The following is a 13,879-nucleotide window of genomic DNA, read 5'->3' on the forward strand; positions in this document are numbered from 1 at the left end:
ACTGAATGTGGGTTCAGGGGTGTCCTGAGAGAAAATATTTAAAAAATGTGTATATTTTCATTAAAGTGAGAGACTAGTCTACAACTAGTAATTTTAGTCTTTCCTTATCCATTCCAGACATCTAATTCATTTTCACAAAATTAGAACAGAAATCGATTTGTTTATTATTAAAGGCTCATAACATGCTGATTAATAAATATACATTTAGAAGGGAAAAACGTTATGGTCTAAAAGGTGCTTTGAAACCACATTAACTCATGCGGCGATTCATGTCTACACACATGCAGGGAAAAGAGGCAACACGTGCGGAGCGGGACAGGGCAGAAATTATGCTTGTGTGGTGCTAGAGAACAATATTCAAGATTACATCGCAGATAAATCAGAGCTGTTGTCCACATCACTGTTGTTCTGTCGTGCCCTTCACTAGAGCGCAACCATTGTCATGAAGTCTTGCGGTGCGGATGAAATCAATCCGGTGTCCGACGTAACCTAATTGTTAGCAAGGCAGCTAGCATTAGCAAGTTCATCCAGTCTGACCCTACGTTACCACTGGCATGTAGTGAGTGATGCTGAGAGCGTTTTCAATTAATTCCTATGAAAGCTGAGCATCATGCTCACAAGGTGGATTGTAGGATTGACAGCGGTGCGGAGCAAGCTCTCCTAGCGCTGTGAGCGACTTTGAGTGGATTTCTTCCGCCCCAGTGGAAACGCAGCCTGAGAAATCCAAACTGCTTGTGTTTTAGCGACACGCAGTAAATATCGAAAATTCCTCAAAAGCTTATCATGGATTTTTTTTATCGTGATATATCGATATCGTTTTATTGCCCAGACCTATCAAAAAAAAATTTTTTTATTACATTTTAGTTTTTTAATTAAATAAATTAATATGGTGGCACAATTATATTTTTGTCTACAAATATCATTTCAAACATTTAAGCATACACCTTCAGATCAAAAAATTTTTAAGATCATGAGAAACATGTAAGTCAAGTGTTTCAAAAGTTTTGACCGGTAGTGTATATCAAATATAATTTTATTCCCCGCATGAACTTCCGTTTCTGTTCTCCTGCACGTTTGAATGGAAGTGAATAGAGTGTGAAATGTACAGTAATGTGACCGCACCTTTGAATGAATATGCAGTTTACCCAAAAATAAACTAAATCTATCATACTTTACTTCCCCTTATGCTGTTCCAAACCTTTATGACTTTCTTTCTTATGCGGAACACAAGATGTTAAAATGAATATCACAGCCCCTCTTTTCAATACAATGGCAGTGGATAGATCCTCTCTTTAAAGCTTAAAAACGGAGTGTAAACTATCATAAACGTATTCCATGCAACTCACGCGTTATATTCCAAGTCTTCCGAAAGCATTTGAATGGTGAAAAACAACCCCGAAATTTAAGTCATCCTTTAGGAAAAATTTCAATGACCATATCCCGTTCTTGGGAAAAGGTCTTTCACATTGGCATTCGCGTTCAAGCAATAACTTTTTAATGTCAAAAAGCAAGCCACTGTGAACTAGCTACTCTCATATCGCTCATTTTCTTTTTTGGGTGACACATTTCTTTAAAAATCCTAAATAACTTAATGTAAGAGCTCAAAAACTGCAGAAGTCCAACACACCATTCCTGTTGCTGCTTCCCTGACATGTGTGGCTCTTGCCTCAGTTCACACAAATCTCATTCCGATTTACGTCTCTCCAAACCACTTCAATGGCAACAAACAATCTTGAATTACAGCATTGTGCCACATCCACAGAAGCTTCAAGCAAATGCCTAAGCATGCTCTCCCGGTTTGAAAATCTTAAAATATTGACTGACAGATCATTTTTACAGTCTTGTTTTCAAAGGTGTCTCAGGGCCTGAGTTAACCTACTCCAACAGAGCACAGTGAACACTATCTCTGCTTCTTCTGCTTATTCTAACACGAAGCAATCAGCCCAGTTCTGGAATCAGCTGAATATAATCTACTTATGCTAGAGGCATAATCCCCCAGCAGTCACCACTGATCTGAAATCAGCTCAGTGGGATCACAAGGCTAAAGAGGAAAAATATCCATGCTTAGAGACTGACAAGTTTTATATTCAATTTCTATTAATAGATTTAATAACATCTTGTAGGGAATCAGCGACTTTGTGACAGGGTATATTTGCAGCAGCCAGCATTCATCCCCAATTAAATGTAGGGAATTTGATTAATGATTATCTTTTGGCTTTAAGCTTTTGCCTCAGTGCCTGCCTCATTTTCCAACCACAAATGCAAGGAATTTAGCTCAAAGGGAATCTTGATTTGGGGTAATAATTAATCTTTATGTTAGATCAATGTCTTCAGCCAGCAATAAGTTGATCTGAAAGTAATGCTAATTCATACAGTAATACTATATGCAATGTGATTGTTTTCAATGTTTGTGAGCATGCATCTTTAGGATCAACACATTTTTAGGGACCAATATGACTTGATAAAATAGTAAAAAAAATGTTTATTGCAAACCAGACTTTATTGCTAATCTACAACATAAAACTAAACTAACACACATAGACAAACATAAAACAGGTTGGTGAATGAGCTGTAACAGAAGGTGAAAGGAAATTATCTGTAAAAATAAATGTTCACTTTATGCAATCTATAGACCATGCCCTGCGAACCATAGATACTTCATTTAGTATACCTTGATTTGCAATCGTGTTACCCAAAGTATTTAAATAAATGAAACACCAGCACTTTCCAGCAAAAGTCTAGAGGTATTCATGCATTTCGTTGCTTGCTTTGGTTCTTTGACAGGGTCCATAGAAAGTTATGGTTGTGCTCCATTGATGCTTTGGACCTCTGGTTATGATTGTGGATGCCAGATAATTTCGTGCTGCAATAATCAGCGACGACTTTGACATCTTTGGAGAAGTCGGACAGGATGGAGTTTGAAAACTCCCACGATGCTCTTAAAGAGAACTCCTTTAGTACCCCGTGATTTGAGATTATGTTACTCAAATTATATTAAAGAAAGAACCAAATTTCAATGAAGATATGGAGGTCTGTACTTGCATTGCATCCATTGTTGTATGGAGTTCTTTGAAGTCATTTGGCTTGGTTCAGTTCCAGGAGGCCTTTGTTTGGTTCAATGGATGAGTGATGGAATGACCAGGTAGAGCCCCGGAAGTGAGGCCTCCCACAAGGGAGACTCGGGACTTCCCAGGACAGAGGTCAAAGTGTGTGTAAGATGCAGAGCAGAGAAGAGGGTGAGGGGTTGTCCAGGCTGGTCTTTTAACCATTTCTGTTTGGTCACACCCCAAAGAGGGTCCAAGCCAATAAGAGGGCCTGTGGTCAAAGTGTCCTCCCCTCAAGATAAAACTTTAAAACTGTTCCAAGTTTCCGGAAAGTATTCACAGCGCTTCACTTTTTCCACATTTTGTTATGTTGCAGCCTTATTCCAAAATGGATTAAATTCATTATTTTCCTCAAAATTCTACAAACAATACCCCATAATGACAACGTGAAAGAAGTTTGTTTGAAATCTTTGCAAAAAAAAAAAGAAAAAAAAAAAGAAATCACATGTACATAAGTATTCACAGCCTTTGTCATGACACTCAAAAGTGAGCTCAGGTGCATCTTGTTTCCACTGATCATCCTTGAGATGTTTCTACAACTTGATTGGAGTCCACCTGTGTTAAATTCTGTTGATAGGACATGATTTGGAAAGACACACCTGTCTATATTAGGTCCCACAGTTAACAGTGCATGTCAGAGCACAAACCAAGCCATGAAGTCCAAGGAATTGTCTGTAGACCTCTGAGACAGGATTGTATCGAGGCACAGATCTGGGGAAGGGTACAGAAAAATGTCTGCAGCATTGAAGGTCCCAATGAGCACAGTGACCTCCATCGTCCGTAAATGGAAGAAGTTTGGAACCACCAGGACTCTTCCTAGAGCTGGCCGCCCGGCCAAACTGTGCGATCGGGGAGAAGGGTCTTAGCCAGCGAGGTGACCAAGAACCCGATAGTCACTCTGACAGAGCTCCAGCATTTCTCTGTGGAAAGAGAACCTTCCAGAAGAACAACCATTTCTGTAGCACTCCACCAATCAGGCCAGTATGGTAGAGTGGCCAGACAGAAGCCACTCCTCAGTAAAAGGCACATGACAGCCCACCTGAAGCACCTGAAGGACTCTCAGACCATGAGAAACAAAATTATCTGGTCTGATGAAACAAATTTTGAACTCTTTGGCCTGAATGGCAAGCGTCATGTCTGGAGGAAACCAGGCACCGCTCATCACCTGGGCAATATCATCCCTACAGTGAAGCATGGTGGTGGCAGCATCATGCTGTGGGGATGTTTTTCAGCAGCAGGAACTGGGAGACTAGTCAGGATCGAGGGAAAGATGAATGCAGCAATGTACAGAGACATCCTTGATGAAAACCTGCTCCAGAGCGCTCTGGACCTCAGACTGGGGCGAAGGTTCATCTTACAACAGGACAACTCTATGAATATCCTTGAGTAGCCCAGCCAGAGCCCACACTTGAACCCGATTGAACATCTCTAGAGAGATCTGAAAATGGCTGTGCACCGACGCTCCCCATCCAACCTGATGGAGCTTGAGAGGTCCTGCAAAGAAGAATGGGAGAAACTTCCCAAAAATTGGTGTGCAAAGCTTGTAGCATCATACACAAAAATACTTGAGGCTGTAATTGGTGCCAAAGATACTTCAACAAAGTATTGAGCAAAGGCTGTGAATACTTATGTACTTGTGATTTTTTTTTTGTTTGTTTTTTTAAATGTGCAAAGATTTCAAACAAACTTCTTTCACATTGTCATTATGGGTTATTGTTTGTAGAATAACCCATAATGGATTAAATAATGAATTTAATCCATTTTGGAATAAGGCTGTAACATAACAAAATGTGCAAAAAGTGAAGCGCTGAAAATACTTTCCGGATGCACTGTACATATGAAACATGACATACTTTCTATGCCATAAGGTCAGAATAATGCATTCTATGATTCGAACCACAGTTAGGCATCATATGATGCATGTCAGCATATAAAACTTGGTTATGTGCGTTGTGAAGTTTAAAGTCAGATCTGAGTGAGTCCAGCAATTGTGTCAAAGTTCATAGATCCTTTTAAGCGGCTGTTTGCAGAATAACGATCATCAGAGAGGATGTAACATGATATTTAGCTGATGATTATACTGACTATCACCTCTGCCCTTTAGGGTTGAGGATCTCCTTGCTGAGATGGTTGTATACGTCATCTGATGACCATTAACATTTAGGGTATTTCTGATTTAAAACATGGACGAGGAGGGATCTTGGTGCATCCACAGATCTACCTTTGTTCTAAATAAGTATAAGGTTAGGCAGATGTGCATTTAGTCTAATTTCCACAGGGTTGATTAAGACTTAATGACTGCATAGAAATTGTTCATTCTTCTGCCCATTAGCCCAACAATCTGAACATCACACAAGATTTGTATGAGAGTTTATAGCATCAATAGCCACAGCAGAAGACCAATCAAAAGTGTAGAAGCATGTGGGTGTCACCCAAGTCGTCTGCAAAAGAAAGGACCATAATACACATTTTTATAAATAAAATATAACCAGTTGCACATCACTTTAACATCTTAAAGATACTCATCCCGTTTTCTCTCTGGCACAGAAACAAATGTTAACACAGTATGTTTGTCATCATTTTATTCCTTTTAAATCACATACAGGATTGTGTTTTCCCAGTGTTCAGTTTCAGATACATTTTTGGCCTCCAATATCTCCATTAAAATAGAAATTATTTCTTAATAACATAGTTTTACTAAAACCAAAAGAAAAACCGGACAAAAAATAAAAAAAGTCCCTTTCAAATGTTCAGTACATAAACCGTCAGAGTGCACATGACAAAAACAGTTGCTGTAATTTTTTTTAATCAGTCCTCCACACACCAAATGCAGAAAGAGAACTAAAATGTAACTTGATGTAGGAGGGGCCAGTGAGCTGACATCTAAAGCAGAGGTTAAACTGTTTACCAATGAGGAGTGTCATGCTCCAATTCTTGATTCATTCTTGACTTGATTCAGGACACTGCCAGACATTAATTTACAGGATAAAGTGGTTTGCTAAAACAAAACAACAGAAAAGAGAGCCTCGCCAAGTAATCGAAGAAAATTATGCATGTTAAGCTGAAAATACAGAATAAAATCTCACAAACAAATTCACAGACGTCCATGAGATCACTTGCCAGCAGTTCTACACTGAAACATCCTATCATTTAGGCTCTCCCCAAGGTCACATATCCACAGAAAGTACCCTTAAACAGATCAGGGATTTTAATCTTATTTACTCTTTTAGTTTATCTAGTTAGAGTTTGGTTTGTGGACAACTCCTTCATCCTAAATGTGCCTTAATTTCTGAAATTCAAAAGGCTGACTGCTATGGACTCACTGAACACACAGCACCTCAGAACGGTTTTCTGAGAGAGCAGATAGGAACCGGAGCACTACATGAGAAATAAAAGGGAAGGATGCAGCACAAAAGTTGTCAGGAGTCTGCTTAACTTTCAATAGGCTTTTAAAAACTACCTAACAGAACTGGGTTAGTGTCTCTCTCATATCCACATGTACACATAGACACATCAGTCAGACTTTGTTGTTTTTCCCTGCTGAGCCCATGTCTCAAGCCCAAGGTTTCTCACATTGTGTGCTGGTACTTCTGAAGACCAATTACTGTAACAGTTTTTTATAAATTAGGAAACTGAAGGAACATTTGCCTGCTTCAAAGCCGTCTATCTTTTTTTTAGTCTGGGGCAAAGCAAGAAACTTGTGGAGTTTCTGTGGCAACAATGAGTGTAGAAGAGACTGACTTCAACATTAAAGGTAGTTGATGACTTTGTGAGGTTGCAGACCAGCACCACCCTTAATCTCACAGAATGAACTCTATATAAAACATAATAGAAATACACTCTTACTGTATATAACTCTCTGTATAATTTCTCTCTTATAAGTCTAAAAAATCCAACTCAGAGAAAAACAGGATATGGATTTTAAACTTTATCATACAAAACAAAACCAAAAAAACTTTTACCCATTGCCTTCAAAAAGTGGTCTTTCATCAACACCACTGATTTAAATAACCAAAGGTAATGTAACCAAATAGTTCTGAATGTAACCTTGATTTCTAGAGGACAGTCTGAGACAGGATTACTTGTCTGATAAGGGCAGCATATTCCAAAAGCATCTGGAATTTTGAGGAGCAAAACATCACCTTTACAAATAAGCATAAGACATGACTTCAGTTTAACGGAGGTTTCCTCTTTTTGCTGCAGACTTTTACCTGCTACATTACCCTGCTGACTTTCTGCCATCTACATAAAAATGCACCTTATTCTGAACACACTCTAGATGTGCACACTTTTACCATAAGGGTAAACAGGCAAATGTAGATCAGTGCAGACATCATAGAGCCCTTTAGCAAGGGTGATTCCAGTAGAACATTGAATGGCTGTTTTGAGCTACTGAGCAGGAAACATTAACACTTCATCCAATTTCTTTTTCATTATTCATCAAAGCAGATGCACTATATCAATTTTGATGGTGAGAAGAGAGGCGAACGCAAGGGTCAAGTGCAAATATTTTATGAAGTTTCTATTGTGTGAAAGTCTCTGTTCTAGATTGTAATGAGGTTTGGCCCTGTTACCGCCCATACTCATCTCCGTGGTAGTTACCATCTCTGCTGGTGTAGTTATTGTTATTCACTGAAGAAAGAGAGGGTGAGGAAGAGAGTAAAGATGGAGAGAGGGATGCAAGATCTTGGAGCCCCTCCCCCTCCAAGACACTGTCTGTTTCCATGGAAGTGGATGGTCCATTTGTGTCTACAGCAGATGAGAAAAGAGGGGAAAACTCCTGTGAAAGGAGGGAAGTGTGAAGTCTCTCCTCAATGTCTATGTCTGCAGAGGTGCCCTGAGCTGAGTTGGTATGAAGCCCCAGTGTGTTTTGAAGGGCATGGGAGCAAGAACCTGCAGCTTCAGCCAAAGTCACAGAGGCACCAGAGGAGGGTCCAGGGGCAGTGCACGAATGGGTACAGTTCTGTGCATCCACTCCTGTTTGGGAGCCACAGTGGAAATGGTGACTGACAATAATGTTGTTGCCAAAGCTGCCCATGGAAGCCATTGTAGTACTCTGCTCCCGCTGGACGACTGCAGTCATCCCTCCCTCAGCCATTAACCTTTGGATAGGAGAAACATACTCAGCCTGACCTGAGAGCGAGAGAGAGAGAGAGAGAGAGAGAGAGAGAGAGAGAGAGAGAGAGAGAGAGGGGAGATGTATTGAGCTCTTGTAGAAAGTCCAGGGTAAACACTACAACTCAGGGCATTCAGGGATCAATAAACTTTAGAAGGAAGGAACAAAGTAATAATGTTGGCTGGCCTTTGGGAGAAAAAAAGAAGGATGAAGGGTATGCTGACAGAAAACAAAAAGTGTAAGTGGGAAAATTATGTCTAAGCACTGCCACTAATATTTAACACGCATTAAATGTTTGCAAATCCGCTGTATCAGTGCAAACTTTAAGCTCTTCGGTGTGCTGTATGTACTTAATTTACCAGGAAGGTGGGGAATAAAGACACTGATACTACAATAACAGTCTCTTAATTATTAATCAACTGTTTCAATCTCCATTCTTTTGATCCTCATCTAGTGTTTAGGTACCAATCGCAGTTAGTGAGCGTGTGAGTGTTTCAGATGCTTGCATCAGTATCAACAACTCTTTTTATGCTTCAGTTTCTTTCTGCATGATTTTGTTTTGACAAACATCAGTGCCTTTTCTTGCATTAATTTTATGAATTCTGAATGAATGGTGTGCTTTACATCATTGTATGGATCTACAGAGTTGAGATGTTCTTCTAAAAATCTTTGTTTGTGTTCTGCAGAAGAAAGAGAGTCATACACATCTTAGATGCATGAGGGTGAGTAAATGTATTTTAGGGAAACTAACCCTTAAAGATGCATTTTGAGTGATCCAATCACATATGGACCAGCGAGACACATCACAGTTTACACCTGGTCGTAATACTTGACTGCTTGTGATGGGATTTCGAGGGGAAGGTCTCCGATTTCATGACCACATACATCAATCATCACGTCAGTGTATTACTGCATATTAATAACGCGAAAAAAAGAAAATAAAAAGTGCTAAAAATGTTGATGCACCATTTCTCTTAATTATACTTTCCTTTAATTTGTTATCAGTGGATTACCTGTATTAACTGTGCTGCCAATGTGTGTGCTTCTCATCGGAGTCTCTGCATGTTGTATATCAGGCACACTGAAGAAGTTCAGAGAAGTTATTGTTCATGTACTGTATATATATATGCGCTTATACGATTATTTCCTTTGAAAGCACGGAAATATCAAATAAACAGCAAGGTTTAAACTCTTGTTAAAGCACAGTGGCTGGTTAACAGTTCAGTACGCGTCACTTTGCTGCTGTTCGAATGCATTCGAATGGATTAACGTTTACACTACGAGCTCAATGTGGTCACACGCGTTTTCCACCAAATTTTACCACCTCAGTATGTGGTTTAAATAGACTGATCTCAAAATGCTTTAGACTCCAAATACACCTGTCTTTAGCATCGTCCCGATTCCAACATATCTTAATAAACACATCTTAATATCAGGTGTAAATGGGGCCCCTGACTTTGCAAAGTAGGAGCATTCCATCCAAACAAACAGTCCTAAACATATCTCTAACTCTAACCCCAACCCTAAACTACCTCTAAAATGAGAGGGAAATTATAGGTTAACAAAGTTGTTTAGAGCTAAGCCTAACCGCAATCCTATCACTAAATTTTTATTGGTTGATGGCCAATATCCTACTTGGTTACCAACTTACTGGTGTAGAACTTTCGGCTCATCTGTATGATGTATGTGTGGTTTACCTGTGCTGTTTTCAGTGGGATCTGACCCATCATCTTCCTGAGGTCGACTGTGGGGCGGCGTCTCTGGTACCACCTCAGACCCAGAATCCTCTGGCACAGTCTCTAAATTCAGGGAGTCTGTGGATGATTAGGAATGACAATGTCAGCAAATTATCAATTTATAGTTTGCTTTTTATTTTTTATTTACAACAGTTTAAAGCTACAACAAGGACCAAAAAACATTAAACCATACAGTAAGATGTAATAAAAACAAATGAAATGTGGATAAACACAATTAGAAAACATGGCAAAAGATGCACATTTCACAATGGCAAAACATCCAGTATAAAGCCTTTAAAAACTTTAAAGGCTACTCATAAAAAATATCTGAACAATTACAGAAGCTGAAATGTGTATCCAGTCTAGATGAAAATATGAAGAGACCCAGTTACTGTGCTTGTCTATCAAATTTGACATCTATAATGAGTGTTTGTGTGTTTTCCTTTGCAGCCCTAAACTTGATCATACATTTATTTTCAAAAAACTTGCTTCTGCCAAGAAAAATGTATTATAATATTTCAAAGTGAATCAGTTCACTTTCCATTTATTGTGCTTTGTGCAGGTCCACGTAACACAACTTAAATTTACTCAATTTACTTAGTTTCAGCATTAATAGTTTGTTATATGTTGATAGGAATAGGAAACAGAAATAAAATTTTCCTGATGAAATTGATTTATTCCTTTTATTTCCTGTTTGAGCAGGTTCTCTAAACACTGCAAATGGCAAACGCTTGAATGCTCTCTGGAGCTGCTTATAACTGCAGATATATATCCTTTGCCTATGTCTGAAAAGCAACCGCAATCTTGCGAGTCTCACCATTTTATTATATTAATACTGCTATCCCATTACAAATATTGGTAATAATTTAATGAATTTTGTTAATAAACCGGTAGACTTCCACTGCTTTGATTATTTCTGTTACACAGACAACACAAAAAAAAAAAGAATCAACAATTCGAATGTACTGATAAGATGAAGGAATGGAAGAATAGATGACTGATGATAAGAAACACATGACAAAACATCATCAGTCACGATTGATGGAGAGGACTTCTCCTGATTTCAATATGGGGCTATCTGAATATATTCCTATTCCTGAAGCAAAACGTCTTAGTATAACAAACAAGGTGAGTGAACATGATCAGCTTTGCCACTTGTGCTTATCCGTTTACTCAGTTTAAATAGGCTAATAGAAGTGACAAAATATGACCAAACACAACTTCATTTCATAATTGCTAATTTGATCCATCAAATCAGTTACACAACTGGACATGCAGTGGCAAATACCTTCTGCAGTTTGAGCTTATCTCGGCTGGCAGGCTGAGCTGCCTTTTTCACACTGTCTTTGATGTAACTGAATAGTCTCGCTAGTAAGGTACCAAACTGCATCCATGGTTCAGGGTCAATAATTGTGTGATTGCTCATTGTGCTGCCTGAAAAATGCTTCCAATTGTGCATGTGAGCCTTTTATTTCAATCAGTCACGCTTGCCTCAAGTGAGATCATCCCTTCCTGGAAAACAGCTCTATCAGATGACCAAAATACAGAATGCTGCACCTATCACCCTGGCCCTGACAATAAGGGTGTGTTCACACTTGTAGTTCGGTTCTCTTGGTCCGGACCAAAAAAAGAAAATTATACATTTAGTCCTGGTTTGTTTAGCGTTCACACTGGCATTTTTAACACCGAACCTAACGATACAATCAGGAAAAATTCACAACCTGATTGGACAGCTTTTATGACAGATATTTTTTGACATAACTTGCCGATCATTCAAAACAATGCTGGCTGCTGGGCGAAATGCGCTCGTTATATTTATACATGTATATATGGTGGTATTTTTAACAGCTGAGAACAAACGAAAAGATAATAAAATGTGTAAAGGAGTCAAGAGTGCCAGGAATTCCTCCGTTGCACATACAAATGAAGATGTGCTGCAAGGATGGCTGAAGGCGTTTCCAATGCCAGTACCGAACTATAATGGGCAACATAGCACCTATGATGAGAAGAACCAGGTGTGCTTGAGGTAAGTATTAGGTAAATTATTTCCTGTTTTTGGTCCGTTTAGACATCTTTGGTCCATGTTACGGTCATATACCAATCGAACCGCACAAGAGATTGTTTGGAAACAGATTGAGACCCACTATTCAGGCGGTCTCGGACCGCTTGTTTGGTACACACCAAGATTTATGTGACAGCATTCACACGTGTTCAAATGAACCGCACTAACAGAGCAATCGCACCAGAGTTCATTTTAATCGAACCAAACCTGCCAAGTGTGAACGCTCCCTAAGATGCAAAACAACCAAATTCCCTTGGAGAACTGTTGACTAAGGCAAGTGGAAGGCCACTAAAACCACATCTACACCAATACTGTAGAAAATGTACTGATTTTCCAACATTTATGCCTCTCATCCACACTGGAACAGGATTTTATTACCACCACCATCATCATCATCAAAAAAGAAAAAGGAAAAAAAAGACACTTCAGAAAACTCCTTCTAGTACCGCATACTTGGAAATGTTAGAAAATGGAGAATGGAGTTTTCAATCGAAAACATTCTTGTGCGGATGTGGCCTAAGGCCAGCTGGTCCTTTTTTATCATCATCATGAGGCTTTAACAACACATGCTGAGCACACTATTATAACGCTACTATTATAAATGTATTTAATGGAAATGCATTTCCTGTTTTGAATACATACAGAGGGATAAGTCAAAGTTATTGTTTGTGTTACTCAACAGTATGCCACACATGCAGTACATACTGTATTAGGTTGAATATAATCATAAATATTCATTAAAACACAGTCAGCTTTGCCCCAAGCATTCACAATGATATCTGTAAATGAGCTGATGGCACCTTGTGTAAAACACTATTATTACATCCCATTTTCATTCATACGCAGAGCTAAGGACCAAGCCAATGTCATTCTGCAAAGGACAATTAAGCGGTGCAGTGTGGAGCAGCTTTTTATGGGATTTGGACAATAAGAAGCAACTCCCTATATGCATTTACTATTCCCAGAGCCTTTTGTAAGTAATACAATCAATGATACATTTGCTGTGGCGAGGAAAGAGTCTCTAACATGATATTAGCCGATATTAATTATTTATCTAGTATATAGCAGAGGTTTTGCCTCCTAAATAGAGTATTTTTGCATGTGTTTGTGAGAGAAAACACCATATTTGTTATTTAAGAATAGGTAGGAACAAGCACACATACATACATATAGTGGTTCCAATTTATATTAGGGGTCTTTCTCGACTTAGTACTTAAGCATTTGATACAATGTACTTGTTATGTATATAAATGTTGTTGCACTGTACTTACATTTGAAGTACCTGCATTTAATTACATCTGTAGTTATACTGGTAACCTAACCCCTAAACTTAACCCAACCCTTACCCTAAACCATGACCCTAATCTAAACCCTAAACCTTCCCGTAAATCAACCTCAGTAGCAGCAAATATTTTGCAGAACAACATGTATTTACTCAATAATTACATTGTATTGTATGCATTTTATTGTTAGTACATAGTAGTTAAAGACACCTAATATAAAGTGGGACCCATTTAGCTTTCTTGCTGGCCAGTTTCATTGGAACACAAACTGCATTTACACTCACCTAAAGGATTATTAGGAACACCATACTAATACTGTGTTTGACCCCCTTTCGCCTTCAGAACTGCCTTAATTCTACGTGGCATTGATTCAACAAGGTGCTGAGAAATGTTTTCTTTAGAAATGTTGGCCCATATTGATAGGATAGCATCTTGCAGTTGATGGAGATTTGTGGGATGCACATCCAGGGCACAAAGTTCCCGTTCCACCACATCCCACTGCGGGGGCCATTTTAGTACAGTGAACTCATTGTCATGTTCAAGTCAAACCAATTTGAAATGATTCAAGCTTTGTGACA

The 13,879-nt window shown here is 38.9% G+C and overlaps 1 protein-coding gene across 3 annotated transcripts in view; it reads right to left on the reverse strand.

Moving 5' to 3' along the window:
- Nucleotides 1–5,678: 5,678 nt before the first annotated feature.
- The window catches only part of ambra1a (autophagy/beclin-1 regulator 1a), a 92,818-nt gene continuing 84,617 nt past the window's right edge, over nucleotides 5,679–13,879 (reverse strand). For 2 of the 3 annotated variants that reach the window (XM_052153782.1, XM_052153772.1), the window contains exons 18-19: nucleotides 9,918–10,034; nucleotides 5,679–8,237 (exon numbers count right to left, since the gene is read on the reverse strand). In XM_052153782.1, the coding sequence (XP_052009742.1) occupies nucleotides 7,675–8,237; nucleotides 9,918–10,034 (680 nt within the window). In that variant the 3' untranslated portion in view covers nucleotides 5,679–7,674. Of the gene's footprint in view, nucleotides 8,238–9,233; nucleotides 9,302–9,917; nucleotides 10,035–13,879 lie in introns of all 3 variants that reach the window. The other variant, XM_052153790.1, reaches the window with a different exon arrangement.

This window comes from Xyrauchen texanus, chromosome 2 (genome assembly GCF_025860055.1).
Source record: "Xyrauchen texanus isolate HMW12.3.18 chromosome 2, RBS_HiC_50CHRs, whole genome shotgun sequence".
Classification (NCBI taxonomy): Eukaryota; Metazoa; Chordata; class Actinopteri; order Cypriniformes; family Catostomidae; genus Xyrauchen; species Xyrauchen texanus.